General features: G+C 37.4%; 1 protein-coding gene across 2 annotated transcripts in view; it reads left to right on the top strand.

Moving 5' to 3' along the window:
- Positions 1-2,077, top strand: part of PTPN20 (protein tyrosine phosphatase non-receptor type 20) — a 48,686-nt gene extending 46,609 nt beyond the window's left edge. For both annotated transcript variants that reach the window (XM_019718076.2, XM_074338675.1), the window contains one exon: positions 719-2,077. In XM_019718076.2, coding sequence (XP_019573635.1) covers positions 719-784 — 66 coding nt within the window. In that variant the 3' untranslated portion in view covers positions 785-2,077. The remainder of the gene's footprint in view (positions 1-718) is intronic.
- The last annotated feature ends 16,827 nt before the right edge of the window (positions 2,078-18,904 follow it).

Below are 18,904 nucleotides of genomic sequence, written 5' to 3'. Positions count from 1 at the left end.
ACTGATGTAGAACTTCAAGTTCAGAGCAATGCAGTCAGTTCCATAAGGTCAATCAGATGGCAAATAGAGGAGCCAAGACTGAAACTGAAGTCTCCTGATGCCCAAACATAAGATTTGTCCATAATGCTGTGTTATTTAAGTAACATACGTAAAGTTATTTTTCATAAATCTCTGGGTAGCAATTTTGGGGTAGTTACTTGTCATTAAAGTATTAAAGTCATTGGCATGTCATAAAATGATATCATTTATGTCACAGGTTAGTTATTAATCACTGGGGGGGGTCAAGAGAGTATGGATAATGAAAACAAACAGGTACCCCTAAATCTTTAGGTTGACCTGTTTTAAGGCCAATGTTGAATGATATGAAAGCATTTTATTTGGACTATCTTATCTGAGAGACATAGACTATATCTAAAATAAAAAGTTTAAAATTTGATTTATCCAGGGAAGATATAAGGAGATTGAGATTGAGTCACTTTCCCATCTGTTTAATTAAGCCTTCAGTTAACTCGTTCTGGACCAATAATTATATTGTGGTCATTAATCTTCCTGATGTTAAAAAAAACAAAAAACTATATTTATGTAAAGAAGTTCTTGGTTAAGTGTTTACTTTTAGGTACTTTTCTTTGTGGTTGAAAATTACAAATGTGTTCTCTAACAATGGATATTGGCATTCAGTTACTTAACATTCTTTTGTTTTTCATATGTATGTGTATAGGAGCAGTATTGCTTTTGTTATAAAATTGTTCTTGAAGTTCTTCAGAAGCTTGTGACTTTCAAATAAGAAAGACTTCTGTTGCCTAACAGATGAAATGACCAAGTGGCTTGGAGCTTCCTCATAAAGAACGGGTTTGAGCTGCACTGAAGGGTTTTGCTCATGGGTACAATGTGCTTTCTTGGAATATCACTTGATTTTCTTTCTGACATCTCCCTGAAGGCAGCATTATTTGGTTTGGGGTGAACAGTGTTTACCCACTGATCTTACTTAGATAAGATCAGAATACCCTCCCACATTTTCCAATGGAACAAAAGTTACTTAAAACAGCTGTAGCCTATTGGGTTGAAGGGATTCCAGAGCCCATAAAGGACTTAACCTATGTTCATTAAGATTTTATTTGGCAAGACAGCTAAAGGGAGCTGAGGATTTCCAGGACTTTATAAAGCCCTGATTCTGGGAGAACATAGGGCCAGTGAACAGCAAAGTCACATCATGACTTCTTACGGGCATTTTTAAGCCCGATACTTACCCATGTTTTTTATCTAGAGTCTGTCCTTTTAGAAGAGTCCTGTTAGGATGGCTTAGCTCTCTATGCAAATTGGATTCCATCTCCATGTATGTCCACGCTCCCACGGGGCCCCAAGGATCTGAGAGGCTGAGCTGCCTTTCTGGAGCCATGGACAAGGACCTGTTGGCCTGGGCAGCATTTTATGGGTAGGCAGAGTTCCTCCTTTCCATCAGTGAGCACACTGCTGAACAGTCCAAAACTAAAATAGATGTTTATATAGAAAGTCCAAAAGGAAATTTTTGCCTGGCTTGAGTTCTTTCCTATTCCACCCTAACACATAACATATTACTTGGTCTGCTTTGTTGGAAGCAAATATTACATTCTACTTGCTTCTTAACTCTTTGCCCTTTAGCTAATCAATAAACTTTGATATAAGCATTATTATGTAATTCTGAATATCTCTTACACCAGATATGTTTTTCAAACTAAGATCTGTGATAATTATTTTTTTCTTCAGAGTTCCATTAAGTCATTTATTTCCATTACTGCCCCACCTCTGCTGTAACATTTAGAAGTTGGCTTTGGGAACCAAATTTTGGAAAACCAAATTCATAGTTTTGAAAACAAAAACTTCCATATTCTGCTTTTGAAAAGATTGGGGCCATTATTACATCCATCTTATTATAGGACTTTCCCTCATAAAATTACAGTGATATTTTGGTCAAGGAAGTTTAGTGACCAGTTAGACTTGATTATAAGCTATAAAACAATTGATACAAATCTTTGTACAGTGTAGTTCAGTACAGATCAGAATATTCTATGCATTACATTGAGAAAAGTTCTAATATTAAGCTGTAAATCTTGAATTTTTAAGAGTTTATATTGTTCCCTTGCTGAATGAATACTTGAATTGGTTGAGATAAAATTGATAATTCTCATTTTAAAAATATTATATGCTAGAAATGTATTTTATATTAAATCAAATTGATGATTCTACCTCTTGTCATTGTGCATATAAATAATAGTCTATGCTAAACATTAATTTTGATGATTGACCTTTAATATTTGCATTACTAATTGTATTTTCTCTGTGTTATTAAAAAGTAATAGATATAATGTACAACAATTCCAGAGAAAGTTTCAGTGCTATTAAACGAAAATATTTACTGTGTATTGCCTGAAGTATTTTTATTATCTGGGCCTTGAAATGTTCTTGTAAAGAAAAATTCCACAATTCTTGATGGTAAACATGTCTCTTCTTTAATGTGTGCCTCATATTTGTATAGCTGGACTAATTTTTTTAGTTTTTCAGGGAAATTAAATAGGTAAACATGGAAATACTGATTGCATGTGTTTTTATTTCATTTTTGGGAAGTGAATTTCAAATTGAAAACTTTTGACTAATTGAAATACTAAGTTTGATACCACCAATAAACAAATTTTTGCCCATGACATGAATATGAAACTTCTATTGACACCTTTGTGAGTATATGAATGCTTATTTAGAAGAGACTCAAAAATATTTAAATATAAACAGCTACGTATTTATTAACTTTCAACTTTAAATACGTATTTTAAAGATGTGTGTGCTTGATGGACTTATGTGTTGGACCAAAACTTTTCAGAAATAAATATTGTAGGTTTGTTTCTCATGTAAGTCTCTTAAAAAGGCTTTTATTAAAAATACAGTCAACATACAATATTGTATTAGTTTCCAGGGTACACCATAGTTATTCAACATTTATATACCTGAGGAAGTGATCACTATGATAAGTCCAGCAACAATCTGATACCGTACTGTGCTATCACAATATTATTGATTATTTTCCCTATGATGTATATTACATCCCCATGACTTATTTGTTTTATAGCTGGAAATTTGGACCTGTTATTCCCTTTCACTTTTTCCCCCTTTTATAATTTTTCAATTACATTTGACATTCAGTATTATTTTATATTAATTTCAGGTGTACAGCATAGTGGTTAGGCATTTATAGAATTTAAGACGTGATCCCCTGACTAGTCTAGTACTCACCTGGCACTATACATAGTTATTACCATATTATTGACTATATTCCCTGTACTTTACATCCTCATGACTGTTTTGTAACCAGCAGTTTGTACTTCTTAATCCCTTCCCCTTTTCACCTACTCCTAACCACCCTCCCGTCTAGCAACCATCAAAATGTTCTCTGTATTTATGAGTGTGTTCTGTTTTGTTTGCTTATTTTATTCTTTAGATTCCACATATAAGTGAAATCACATTGCATCTTTCTTTCTGTCTGACACTCCACTCAGCACAATACCCTCCAGGTCCATCCCTGCTGCCACAGATGGCAAGAACCCATTCCCTTCCATGGCCAAGCAATATTCCATTGTGTGTGTGTGTGTATATATATATATATATGTATATGTATATGTATATGTATATGTATATGTATATGTATATGTATATGTATATGTATGTATATATATACCACCTCCTCTCCATCGATGGACACCCAAGCTGCCTCCAGATCTTGGCCATTGTAAACAATGCTGCAATGAACATATGGATGCACATATCCCCTCAAAGCAGCGTTTTGGGTTTCTTGGTAATTAACCCAGAAGTGGGATTACTGGGTCCTTCTTTGTGTCTTGTGCCTTTGTTTTAAAGTCTGTTTTGTCTGGTATATGTATTGCCACCACAGCTTTTATTTTTTTATTTCATTTCAGTTTTATGAAATACCTTTTTTCCATCCCTTTGCTTTCTGTTTCTATGTGTCTTTCAATCTGAAGTGAGTGTTTTGTAGGCAGCATGTGTAAGGGTTTTGTTTTCTTTTTCATTCAGCCTGCCTATGTCTTAATTGGAGCATGTAGTCCATTTACATTGAAAGTAATTGTTAATAGATATGTAGCAATTGCCATTTTATTATTCATAATTTTGAGTTTTTTCTTCCATCTTGAAGAAATCCCTCTAACATTTATTGTAAGATTGGTTTGGTGGTGATGAACTCCTTTAACATTTCTTTTTTTTTTTTTTCTAGGAAGCTCTTTATGTGTCCTTTGGTTTTAAATGATAGCCTTGCTGGGTAGAGTAATCTTGGTTGTACCTTGCTTTTTATCATGTTGCTATTTCCTGCCAAACCCTTCTAGCCTGCTAAGTTTCTGTTGAGAAATCAGCTGACTGTCTTATGGGAGCTCCCTTATAAATTACTAGTTGCCTTCCTCTTGTTGGTTTTAGTATTCTCTCTTTGTCTTTAACCTTTGCCATTTTAATTATGTGCCTAGGTGTGGGCCTGTTTGGGTTCATCCTGTTTGGGACTCTCTGCACTTCCTGGACTTGTATGTCTATTTCCTTCACCAGGTTAAGAAAGTTTTGAGTCATTATTTCTTCAAATAGGTTCTCCATTTGTTGTTTTCTCTCTTATGACTGGTACCCTTATGATTCAAATGTTGTTAAAACAAATGTTGATGTTGTCCCAGAGGTCTCTTAAACAATCCTCATATTTTAAATTTTTTTGCTTTTTGCTGTTCTGATTGGTGTTTTATGCTATCTTGTCTTCCAAATTGCTGATTCGGTCCTCTGCTTCATCTAGTCTGCTGGTAATTCCTTCTAGTACATTCTTCATTTCAGTTATTGTATTCTTCACTTCTGACTGTTTTTTTCTTATGGTTTTTATGTCCTTTTTTATGCTTGCATCTCTTTGTTGAAGTTCTCACTAAGTTCCTTGAGCATCCTTATAACCATTGTTTTGAACTCTGTTTCTGGTAGGTTGCTTGCCTCCATTTCATATAATTCTTTTCCTGGATTTTTCTCTTGCTATTTCATTTATGATGCATTTATTTTCTCATTTTGGCTGCCTCTCTGTTTTTGTTATTATGTATTAGGTAGATTTGCTATGTCTCCCAGTCTTGGCTGGGTGGCCTTATGTAGCAAGTATTCGGTGGGGCACAGTTGCAGTCTCCCTGGTCACCGGAGCTAGATGCTTCAGGAGTGTCCCTTGAGTGAGTTATGTGTGCTCTCCTGTCATAGTTGAGCCTTGATTGCTATTGGTATGGAAGTGGGTAGGATTGACCCTCAGGCTGACTGGCTATGGGGTTTGGCCACGTCCACAGCTCATGGGCTGCTGTGCAGAGGGGCTTCCCTCACTGGGTGGGATTTGCCCCAGTGGTCTCTGCTGCCTGTTGAGACCACCTTTTGAATGTGCCACTTGTGGAGCTAATTGGGCAGTGCTCTTCTTTGGTCTGAAGCTGACCTCCAGGTATATTGATTCTGGGGCCTCTAATGAGAGACTCTAGTGCAGGCCCAGGTCACCCGCTGCCTGTGACCAGCCAGGGAGTACCTGGTAAGTGCTACAAAGCAATCTGCAGTTGTTTGCTGCCTGTGCTAAACCTGGAGGCTGGTGGGAGAGGCCACACTGTGAACCAAGGGTGTCTCCCATCAGTACTGGGCCTGGGATAGCTCCTCAAAATCCCAAGACAACCTGAGGCCTGCTGCCACCTGCCAGTTCCCTAAACTTTCAGCCACTGATAAAACCTTGTGTGGTATGCAAGTTGGGTGAGGCAAGGTCTCAGGGAGTCAGTTGAATGGGAAGAGTTGTCACCAGGTTAATGTAGACTCTGGTTTGGTGCCAGTGCTGAGCCTGGAGTGACTCAGCAAAAGTATCAGAGCACACGGAGTTCGGTCAATGCCTACCTGGGGCCCATGGATTCTGATAGTTTTCAAGAAAGAGTGCAATGCAGTGGGGCTGGCTGCTTGCAGAGAAAGTGCATCCAGCAGTGCACAAGTTAGGTGGGATGTGGTCCCAGTGAGTCAGCAGAGCACAGCAACAGAGCTCACCAGGCCAATCAGATTCAGATTTGGCCTGTGGGGCCAGGCTCTACATAGGAAAAATGGCACCTGCCTGCTGGCTGCACAGAAGAAGCACCCCTCACTGGGAAATGTCGACTGTCCTGCTGTCCTCCTCCCAAAGCCACACACCTCAGTCTGCCTGATGTATGTCTCCAAGGCCCCTAGAGTTACTGTCCTTCTACTGGAGCCAGGTGTTGTGGCAGCTCCTTTCCCCAGCCCCAGTACTCCGTGTTAGGGAGCCTAGTGTGGGGCGGGGATCCCTTGCTCCTCTGGGGGGAATCTTCATGGCTAAGATATCCCTCCTGATTCTCAACTGCCAGAGGAAGGTTTGGGGCCCATTCCACATATCCACCCTTCCTACCAGTCTCAACCTGTCTTTTTCTTTATATTTTTAGTTATATGATTTCTCTTCAGCTAGACTTCAGATGGTTCTCCAGGTTGTTTGTTATGTAATTTAGTTGTAATTTTAATCTGTTTATGGAAGGAAACAGGTACAGTGTTTATCTACTCTGCCATCTTGGATCTTCCCTCATATAAGTCTTAGTAATTTCTTTTCCTTTTTTTTTTTCTTTTTTTGCTCTTTCTTTGTTTCTTTATTTCCATGTGTTTTTTTTTATTTTATTAAATTTATTGGGGTTGGACTTCTGGAAAAATGGCGGCGTGAGGTGAGCCTCTGTAAAGCTCCCCTGGAATTTACAAAGAATCGAACAACAAAAACTCCACAAAGGACTCCCTGCACAGCAGACAGGCAAGACGAAGAGGCCCACTACCGACTGAAATCACCTACAGGTGGGAGATTCGCGAGAGTGGAGGGAGGGGGGAAGGGAGAAGTACGCAGAGATGGAGCTGCGCGGGCGCAGGACGCAGACCTAGCTCAGTGCGCCAAGCTCGCTGCTTCCCGAAACTACCGCAGCTGCGGGAGATCGGACTGCTAGGGGTCCTCCAGGGCTCCACAGGGCTGAGGGGACAGCATATAACATGGCTGAACCCAACGGTCACGGCAGAGACCTCGGAGAAAAGACTGAGGGAAAAAGGCTGAAAACGGTGGTTTAAACCCGCACTGCCGAGCAGAGAACGGAGCCTTAGGCACTGAGACCAGCCGCCCCCTCCCTCCCCTCCCAGAGCTCGCCCCGCCCCCACCTGCCCCGGTGCTAGAAGTGAAACAGTAGCAGTGTCAGATTAAAACAACAGAAAATTTGCTGTTTTGAGAACTGTGGACTGCAAACACAAATTCACAGGCCAATTAGTTCCAGCAAAGGGGAGGGAGCTGTGGAAGCAGGACCCGCTGTGGTGGTGGTCGCCGCCATTGCTCTGGGCCACCTCTCACAACTCACCCCGCCCCTGACCCCACCTATCTGGGCGGATCCCTGCAGGAGTAAACAGAACTGCTGAAATATATGGGCTCAGAATCAGGAGCTGGAAGAGCTTTGGAACATCAAAAGCTCTCCGCATACCCACTGGGACACTGTGCCCTGTGACCTAGACGAACTATTAACAGAGGAGAAGCCCGTCTCCCAGGGAATCCCCCCATTGTGTGAGAAGTTGGAATAGTGCAGAGAAAACATAGCACTACCGTGTGGGAGAAGAAAAATAAGTTGCAGTTGGAGAAATAATAAAACATTCTACCAACAAGTACTGGCAAACAAAAGAAAGACCGCTTTCTATCAACCTGTTGCAGAAGTCACTCCTGTAGATGTCTAGGAAGAGAAATAGTAAACCAGTAATCACCATGAATAACCAAGGCAACAAGATAGCTCAGAAAGAAAGTGAAAAATCTCCGGAGAAGGCACTTAAAGATACAGAAATATGTGACTTAAATGACAGAGAATTCAAGATTGCAGTTCTGAAAAAACTCAATGAGATACGAGAAAACACAGATAGGCAGTTAAATGAACTCAGAAACTCAATCAAAGAACAGCATGAGCATTTTACGAAAGAGATTGAAATCTTAAAAAAGAACCAAATAGAATTTCTGGAGATTAAGAACTCAATAGAAGAAATTAAGAATGAAATAACCAGCTTAGGTAGTAGAGTTGACCAGATGGAGCAAAGAATCAGTGACATGGAAGATAGAAACCTGGAAATGACACAAATAGAAGAAGAAAGAGACTTATGACTTAAAAGAAATGAAAGAACTCTACAAGAACTTTCTGACTCCATCAGAAAGAGTAATATAAGAATAATGGGCATACCAGAAGGAGAAGAAAGAGAGAAGGGAACAGAGAATATATTCAAACAAATTGTCGATGAGAACTTCCCAAATTTGTGGACAGAACTGGACCCTCGAATCCAAGAAGCAAATAGAACACCTAGTTACCTCAATCCCAACAGACCTTCTCCAAGGCACATTGTATTGAAGCTGTCTAAAATCAACGACAAAGAAAGAATCCTCAAGGCAGCCAGGGAAAAGGAGACGGTAACTTACAAAGAAAGCCCATTAGATTATCATCAGATTTTTCAGCAGAAACTCTACAAGCCAGGAGGGAGTGGAACCAAATATTCAAACTATTGAAAGAGAGAAACCATGAGCCAAGAATAATATATCCAGCAAAGATATCCTTTAGATATGAAGGAGGAATAAAGACCTTTCCAGACATACAGAAGCTGAGGGAATTTTCTAACACACGACCTGCACTACAAGAAATACTAAAGGAGGCTATTCGACCACCATCAACAGGGACAATTTGTGGCAACCAAAACTCAAAAAAGGGGAGAGTAAAGGCCTGAACCGGAATATGGGAATGGAGAAAGTAAGCGTGCTGAAGAAAATGGAATACTCTAAATATCAAAATTTCTTTTACGTTAACTTAAGGGTAACCACTCAAAACAAATCCAGAATTGAAATATGTACTGTAATAAAACAAGAAACAGAGGGAAATATCATAGGATACCACCACACAGAAATAAGAGACAACAACCAAAAGGCAAAGAAACAATGGAGACACGGCCTTACCAGAAAACTAAAGATAGAATGAAAGGAAATCAACACATATCAATAATCATCCTAAATGTAAATGGACTGAACTCACCAATAAAAAGGCACTGAGTAACAGATTGGATCAAAAAAGTAAACCCAACCAAATGCTGTCTCCAAGAGACACATCTCAGCTACAAGAACAAGCATAGACTCAAAGTGAAAGGATGGAAATTGACACTCCAAGCAAATGGTACCCAGAGAAAGTCAGGTGTAGCCATAATGATATCAGATGAAACAGACTTCAAGGTGAAAAAGATAACAAGAGACAAAGATGGACATTTCATAATGGTGAAGGGACTGTACAACAAGAAGACATAACAGTCATCAATATTTATGCCCCCAATCAGGGAGCACCGAAATACACCAAGCAACTACTAACAGAACTAAAGGGAGAAATTGACCAAAACACAATTATACTAGGGGACTTAAATACATCATTGACAGCTATGGATAGATCATCCAAACAGAAAATAAATAACGAAATAGTAGCCCTAAATGACACATTAGATGAAATGGACATAATTGACATTTATAGAGCACTTCATCCTAAAACATCAGACTATACATTCTTTTCTAGTGTACACAGAACATTCTCAAGGATAGACCATATATTGGGACATAAAATCAGTCTCAACAAATTTAAGAAGATTGAAATCATACCAAGCATATTCTCTGATCACAAGGCTTTGAAATTGGATATCAACTTTACTGTATTCGTTGATTGTTTCTAATAGCTTTTTGGTGGAGTCTTCAGGGTTTTCTATATATAGCATCATGTCATCTGCAAAGAGTGATAATTTAACTTCTTCATTCCCAATTTGGGTGCCTTTTATTTCTTTCTCTTGCCTGATTGCTCTGGCAAGGACTTCCAACACTATGTTGAAAAGCAGAGGTGATAGGAGACAGCCCTGTCGTGTTCCTGAACGTAGAGCAAAGGGCTTCAGTTTTTCTCCATTAATTATGAGATTAGCAGAGGGCTTGTCATATATGGCCTTTATTATGTTAAGGTATTTTCCTTCTATACCTATTTTATTAAGTGTTTTAATCATAAATGGATGTTGTATCTTGTCAAATGCTTTTTCTGCATCAATTGATATAATCATATGATTTTTGTCCTTTATTTTGTTTATGTGATGTATCACATTGATGGATTTGTGGATGTTGAACCACCCTTGTGCCCCGGGGATGAACCCCACTTGGTCGTGATGAATAATCTTTTTAATGCATTGTTGTATTCGATTTGCTAGAATTTTATTTAGGATTTTTGCATCGGTATTCATCAGAGATATTGGTCTGTAGTTTTCTTTTTGTGTGTTGTCCTTACCAGGTTTTGGTATCAGGGTAATGTTGGCCTCATAAAATGAGTTAGGGAGTACTGTCTCTTCTTCAATTTTTTGGAAGAGTTTGTGCAGGATTGGTGTTAGATCCTCTTTGAAGGTTTGGTAGAAATCAGTATTGAAGCCATCTGGTCCCGGACTTATGCTTTTGGGAAGGTTTTGGATGACTGATTCAATTTCGTTACTGGTGATCGGTCTGTTTAGATTTTCCAGTTCTTCATGGTTCAGCCTTGGAAGGCTATATGTTTCTAAGAACTTGTCCATTTCTTCTAGGTTGTTGAATTTGGTTGCATATAGTCCTTCATAGTATTCTTGGATGATCATTTGTATTTCTGTGGTGTCCGTGATAACTTCCCCTTTTACGTTTCTGATTTTGTTAATCAGTGTCTTCTCTCTTTTTATCTTAGTAAGTCTAGCCAAGGGTTTGTCAATTTTGTTAATCTTTTCAAAGAACCAGCTCTTTGTCACATTAATTTTTTCTATTGTCTTTTTGTTCTCTATTTCATTTAGTTATGCTCTGATTTTTATTATTTCCTTTCTTCTGCTGACCTTAGCTTTCAATTGTTCTTCTTTTTCTAGTTCTTTAAGGTATAACGTGAGGTTATTGATTGGGGATTTTTCTTGTTTTTTGAGATAGGCCTGTAATGATATAAATTTCCCTCTTAAAACTGCTTTCGCTGCATCCCCAAAATTTTGGTAGGATGTATTTTCATTGTCATTTGTTTCTATGTATCTTTTGATCTGTCCTCTAACTTCTTCTTTGACCCAGTCCTTCTTTAAAAGTATGTTGTTTAATCTCCATGTATTTGTGTTTTTCCCTGCTTTCTTTTTACAGTTGATATCCAATTTCAAAGCCTTGTGATCAGAGAATATGCATGGTATGATTTCAATCTTCTTAAATTTGTTGAGACTGATTTTATGTCCCAATATATGGTCTATCCTTGAGAATGTTCCATGTACACTAGAAAAGAATGTATAGTCTGATGTTTTAGGATGAAGTGCTCTATAAATGTCAATTATGTCCATTTCATCTAATGTGTCATTTAGGGCTACTATTTCGTTATTTATTTTCTGTTTGGATGATCTATCCATAGCTGTCAATGATGTATTTAAGTCCCTAGTATAATTGTGTTTTGGTCAATTTCTCCCTTTAGTTCTGTTAGTAGTTGCTTGGTGTATTTGGTGCTCCCTGATTGGGGGCATAAATATTGATGACTGTTATGTCTTCTTGTTGTACAGTCCCCTTCACCATTATGAAATGTCCATCTTTGTCTCTTGTTATCTTTTTCACCCTGAAGTCTGTTTCGTCTGATATCATTATGGCTACACCTGATTTTCTCTGGGTACCATTTGCTTGGAGTGTCAATTTCCACCCTTTCACTTTGAGTCTATGCTTGTCCTTGTAGCTGAGATATGTCTCTTGGAGACAGCCTATGGTTGGGTTTAGTTTTTTATCCAATCTGCTACTCTGTGCCTTTTTATTGGTGAATTCAGCCCATTTACATTTAAGGTGATTATTGATATGTGAGGATTTCTTGTCATTCTATGTTTAGTTTTCTGGTAGGTCTGTGTCTCCATTGTTTCTCTGCCTTTTTGTTGTCTATTATTTCTGTGTGGTGGTATTCTATGATGTTTCCCTCTGTTTCTTCTTTTATTTCAGTATATATTTCAGTTCTGGATTTTTTTGAGTGGTTACCCTTAAGTTTATGTAAAAGAAAGTTTGATATTTAGAGTATTCCATTTTCTTCAGCACACTTACTTTCTCCATTCCCATATTCTGGTTCAGGCCTTTACTCTCCCCCTTTTTGAGTTTTGGTTGTCGCAAATTGTCCCTGTTGTTGGTGGTCGAATAACCTCCTTTAGTATTTCTTCTAGTGCAGGTCGTGTATTAGAAAATTCCCTCAGCTTCTGTATGTCTGGAAAGGTTTTATTCCTCCTTCATATCTAAAGGATATCTTTGTTGGATATATTATTCTTGGCTCATGATTTCTCTCTTTCAATAGTTTGAATATTTGGTTCCACTACCTCCTGGCTTGTAGAGTTTCTGCTGAAAAATCTGATTATAAATCTATGGGCTTTCCTTTGTAAGTTACCGTCTTCTTTTCCCTGGCTGCCTTGAGGATTCTTTCTTTGTCGTTGATTTTAGACAGCTTCAATACAATGTGCCTTGGAGAAGGCCTGTTGGGATTGAGGTAACTAGGTGTTCTATTTGCTTCTTGGATTCGAGGGTCCAGTTCTGTCCACAAATTTGGGAAGTTCTCATCGACAATTTGTTTGAATATATTCTCTGTTCCCTTCTCTCTTTCTTCTCCTTCTGGTATGCCCATTATTCTTATATTGCTCTTTCTGATGGAGTCAGAAAGTTCTTGTAGAGTTCTTTCATTTCTTTTAAGTCTCAAGTCTCTTTTTTCTTCCATCTCTGTCATTTCCAGGTTTCTATCTTCGATGTCACTGATTCTTTCCTCCATCTGATCAACTCTACTACCTAAACTGGTTATTTCCTTCTTAATTTCTTCTATTGAGTTCTTAATCTCCAGAAATTCTATTTGGTTCTTTTTTAAAATTTCAATCTCTTTCGTAAAATGCTCATGCTGTTCTTTGATTGAATTTCTGAGTTCATTAAACTGCCTATCTGTGTTTTCTCGTATCTCGTTGAGTTTTTTCAGAACTGCAATCTTGAATTCTCTGTCATTTAAATCACATATTTCTTTATCTTTAAGTGCCTTTTCTGGAGAATTTTCACTTTCTTTCTGAGCTATCTTGTTGTCTTGGTTATTCATGGCAATTACTGATTTATTATTTCTCTTCCTAGACATCTAGAGGAGTGGCTTCTGCAACAGGTTGATAGGAAGAGGTCTTTCTTTTGTTTTCCAGTACTTGTTGGTAGAATGTTTTATTTTCTGTCCGACTGCAGCCTTTTTTTTCCTCTCTCACACGGTAGTTCTATGTTTTCTCTGCACTATTCCACCTTCTCACGCAATGGGGGGATTCCCTGGGAGACGCGCTTCTCCTCTGTTAATAGTTCGTCTAGGTCACAGGGCACAGTGTCCCGGTGGGTATGCGGAGAGCTTTTGATGTTCCAAAGCTCTTCCAGCTCCTGATTCAGAGCCGGTATGTTTCAGCAGTTCTGTTTACTCCTGCAGGGATCCGCCCAGATAGGTGGGGCCAGGGGCGGGGTGAGTTGTGAGAGGTGGCCCAGAGCAATGGCGGTGACCACCACCACAGCCGGTCCTGCTTCCACAGCTCCCTCCCCTTTGCTGGAACTAGTTGGGCTGCGAATTTGTGTCTGTGGTCCACAGTTCTCAGAACAGCAAATATTCTGTTCTTTTGATCTGACACTGCTACTGTTCGCCTCTAGCACCGGGCAGGTGGGGGCAGGTCGAGCTCTGGGAGGGGAAGGAGGGGGCGGCTAGTCTCAGTGCCTAAGGCTTCCGTTCTTTGCTCGGCAGTGAGGGCTTAAACCACCGTTTTCAGCCTTCTTCCATCAGTCTTTTCTCCGAGGTCTCTGCCGTGAGCGTTGAGTTCAGCCGTGTTATATGCTGCCCCCTCAGCCCTGTGGCCCATAAGTGGAGCCCTAGCAGTCCAAGTTCTTCCCTCCCGCAGCTGCGGTAGTTCCGGGAAGCAGCGAGCTCGGAGCACTGAGCTAGGTCTGTGTCCTGCGCCTGTGCGGCTCCGTCCCCGCGCAGTTCTCCCTTCCCTCCTCCCTCCACTCTCACAAATCTCCCACCTGTAGGTGATTTCAGTCGGTACTGGGCCTCTTCGTCTTGCCTTGTCTGCTGTGCACAGAGTCCTTTGTGGAGTTTTTGTTGTTTGATTCTTTGTAAATTCCAGGGGAGCTTTACAGAGGCTCACCTCATGCTGCCATTTTTCCGGACCCAAGACATCTAGTAATTTATTTTTCTTTGGACCTTTTAACCCCCAATCTGTCTAGAATATTATTGAATTTTTAATTAACTTTACATTTACTTTTCAAAGCTAATTTTACTTATTTTTAGTGAAAAATGTCAAAGGAAAACACTTAATTCTAAAACAAAAGTTTTATTTTTCCACTTTATTTTTCTTTATTCCTGGGAAGAATTAATTTTCTTCTGTGTTGTCTTGAGGTTCAAGTAGTTGAATCAGAACATTTGGAAGTTATCCATTAAGTAAAAACCGGTCACTGGTATTCAGTTGGGGTGATAGACTGCTTAGTGGAATACTCAGGTTTTCTACCATAATCAAAAAGCAATAATGACCTCATAATGAAACAGTTGGAATTAGAAAGGATCTTAAAATATATCTAATGCAGCCATATTATCTAAAACATAAATGTGATAAAGAACTTTTTTTAGAAACTCAACAATGTCATATTTGGAGATGAAAAAATGTAGTCTTCCCATTAAGAAAACAACAATACCTCGTGTTAGCACAAGGTAATCTACTAAAGAACATACCTCAAATATCAATATGCTTATAGAATCATTAACATGCTAAGCATTAAACATATATATATATATATATATATATATATAACATTTTATATATATAATTATATATAATATATATAATATTTTATATTTAATACTTGTAAATATATACATATATATTTGAAATATGAAAGAGTTAAAAGGGAAAAACTGTAGTATGCAAATGACTATATGACCTAACAAGTTAGATATCATCATTTTAAAATGGGGGAGAATGAGTATAGTCTAGGCAAAAAAAATGTTTAAGTGTTTTTGATAATAATTGGTAGAATAATACTGAATTATTATTTTGATATTGTTGTTGGGTAAAGCAAGTGAGTAATTATGGGATATTCTAATTCAGTCATATATTGTGTCCTTTTGAATGTAAACACTCTCCATGTGGAAGAAAAAAGGTACAAGTACAATATAGAAGTTAAATAAAAACTCCATTATCCTCAATTGGAAATTACAGTATGAACTCGGAAGTATTTAGATGATAGATGGATAGATGATGATAGATGATAGCTAGATAGCTAGATAGCTAGATAGCTAGATAGCTAGATAGCTAGATAGCTAGATAGCTAGATAGCTAGATAGCTAGATAGCTAGATAGCTAGATAGATAGATAGATAGATAGATAGATAGATAGATAGATAGATAGATAGATAGATAGATGCTTTGTCAACTTGGCCTAGAAACAGTAACCAACTCAGTAAAATTGAGCATCTCTAGTACCCATAATTTGGTTTCTAAATCTTGCAAGAATGAAAGTGACATAAAGACATTTTCAGACACAACAAAACTGAGAGAGTTTGTCTCCAGCAGAGTACCTAAAGGAAATTTTAACAGCAAAAATGACAGAAAATGATCCCAGATGAGTTAAGAGCAGAGAATAGGTTAAATATTTTGTTGGGTTTAAAATACATGTATTGAATTAAAATACGTATGACACTAACATATTGGTCAGGATGGATATAAATAGGTTTAAAATGTTCTAAGTTCTTTGCATTATTTAAGAAAAGGACAAATTTATCAATATTAGATTTTGATCATTTTAACATGCTTCTTATAATTTCTATTATGGCTACTAAAAAAATAGGAAAAGTGTATAATTTCCACACTAAGAGAAGGTAACATGGGTAAGGCAGGAAAGAAAAAAAAAAAAAAACACAGGAAAGTGGTACAAATAAAAAGAACATAATAAGAGAGAAGATTGAAGCCCAAAGATATCAGTAATTACAAAATGTGATAAGTAGATCAAATACTCAAGGTAAATGATAAAGAATATTGAAACATAAGGATACAAAAAGGTTGAAAATGAAAGTGTCTAATAAAGGATGCAAACGCTAGCCAAAAGAAATTGGTGTGTATATCACTTTTAAACAAAATAGAATTCAGACTAAAATCATTACTAGAGAGTTTCCCTGGAAATATATCACCATTTTAAATTTGTGTGCAGCTTATAGTGCCTTAAAATATATAAATCATATTCACAAAATAAATGAAACATTATATAAAAATTGAAAACTATAAAGAGATAGACAAATACAAAATAATAGTTGGGGATTTTAACCTATCTTAGTAATTAACAGAAAAGGCAGACAAAAATCTGTGAGACTACAGGGAGAAGACATCTATCCACAAGCCAAGGAGAGGCCAACCCTGCCTCTCCTTGTTCTTGGGCTTTTGACTTTCACAAGTATGAGAAAGTAAATGTTTGTTGTTTAAGCCAAAAAAGAAAAAAACCCACAAAAATCAGACTATGGAAGAACATCACGTACCCAATTGACCAAAGAACATATATAGAACACTGCACCCAACTACTGCAGATTGTAAGGTTTTTCAAGCTCTCTTGACATATAATACCACCATACACATCAAAAATGACCATATTCTGGGCCATTAAGCAAATTTTAATTTATTCCAAAAGATTGAAATCATATGTAGTGTGTTTCCTAAATCAAATGCACTTATGCTAGAAATTAGTAACAATGATAATTGGGAAAGCCCCATATATTTGAACTTTAAAAATATATTTCTAAATAAATAAGACAAAGAAAAAATTACAATCAACATTGAAATAAGTTCTAAATTGATAATGATAGTACATTTAAAAAATTTTTGAGACAATATAGCAGTATTTAGAGAGGAATTTATATTAATAAATACACAGAAAAGAAAGGACAAAATTAGTAAGCTAAATAAGCATCAATCAAGAAGTTAAAGAACAGCAAAATTAAAGTAGAAGGAAGGAATAGAATTCAGATTAGAAATTAATGACATAGATAACAAATATATAATAGGGAGAATCAATATAGCTTGAGCGAAACTAGTAACACTGATCCAGATGAAAAAGAGAAGTCACAAATAAGTAGCAGAATGGAAAAAAGCTTATTTCATTACATAATCTGGAGACTTTTTAAAAAAAGGAAATGGGAGAATATTATGAATTTGTTTATACCAGTAAATTTGAAATGGACAGATTCCTAGAAAAATACTAAAATGAACACAATAAAAATAGGAAACTATCACCGTTTTAAAATTTCAAAAAAAAATAATTCATAATTAAATCATTCCACAATAAAAATTTTAAGACCGGGGGCTTCACTGACAAGTGCTCCAAAATAATTAATTAGAAAGTACTCCAAACAGTTTTTCATATCCCTGTGGCAATATTGTAGTTACCAATTTGTGCTTTCAAATCCCCTCACCTTCTCCCACATCCCCTGCGGCATAGGGAACAGAGTCAATGGAATTTTAACAGCTATATGGAGTCAATGGAATTTTAACAGAGAGGTAGGATGTTGGGGGAGGGAGGTTATCACTTTGTGAGGGGTGTAAATGTCTAACTAGTTTAAGTTCGCCTGAAACTAGTTATATATATATATATAATATATATATATATATATATATATATATATATATATATGACTCCAATTTTATACAATTCTTTGAAAGAGATGAAAATGGTTAGCATAACATAGATACCAAAACCCATAAAAGAAACTATGAGAACATGACATGTCAGTTTCACTCATGATCGTGTATGCTTATATCCTTAACAAAGTATAGCAGATAGACTCCAGAAATAAACTGCTAGAAGATAATTTTTAAACAAAATACAATTATGACTCTCATAATATTAAACACACACATCAAATATTTTATTTATCAGTTAATTGAGAGAACTCATAAACTAGTTCACAGGAAAGAATTTAAAACCATGCATTAATGCTGACATTTACAAATAGATGAAAACCTGGCTTTTATCATAGAGGGTAGGGAAAATAATTAATTGTCCCTCCCCTGGGCAGAATTAACTTGCATGTCTACAGATAAGAATCATTTGCATTGCTACCAATTATCTATAATTTACAGAGTTGTAAAACAGCTCAAAGACTATGAAAGACACAGTTGCCGGAAAATCAGAAAACCTGAAATTAGAAAATTCCTTGTTTTTCATTAAGAATACAAAATAATCCTTTTGGTCCATTTCCAAGCTTTTCACAAATTTTCCTGTTAATTTAAAAAGCATAATTGCCATGCAGGGTGTCAGGCGGGGTCTCAGCTCCTGCTCTCCACATAAAAACGCAGGATATGGTGAGGCCAAAAAGGAACACCCACAGAGCCATAGATAGGGGAGTCATACCACTATAGTCTCGCTGGTGGCTGGGTTGGAGACATAGGAAACAGGAGCCACAGGATCCGCAACCCTCACTCCGCCGTTTGCTGGCTCAGCCACCATCTTCTTGCTAGCCCCCATTTTCTGCTAGCGTAGCCACAGCAGTTATATTAGTGGCCAATGGCTCACTGGTTACAACTGATGGCCAACTAGCCACAGCTGATGGCCATCCAATCACAGTTGATGGCCATTTACTACCTTTCCACGTGAGGCCGAGAGCCTGGAAACTGCACTCCTGGCTCTGTCCCCACAATAATATATCATGACCAAGTTGGGTTTATTCTAGGTATGTCAAGTCAGTTTGACTTTATAAAATCAATGAATGCAATTCATTACATTTTCTCCTAATGGATTAAAGAGACAATCCTATGATGGCTTAATATATGCAGAAAGTAATTTT

This window comes from Rhinolophus sinicus, linkage group LG07 (genome assembly GCF_036562045.2).
Source record: "Rhinolophus sinicus isolate RSC01 linkage group LG07, ASM3656204v1, whole genome shotgun sequence".
In the NCBI taxonomy this organism is placed as follows: domain Eukaryota; kingdom Metazoa; phylum Chordata; class Mammalia; order Chiroptera; family Rhinolophidae; genus Rhinolophus; species Rhinolophus sinicus.
This window is presented reverse-complemented; position numbering and strand designations above follow the sequence as displayed.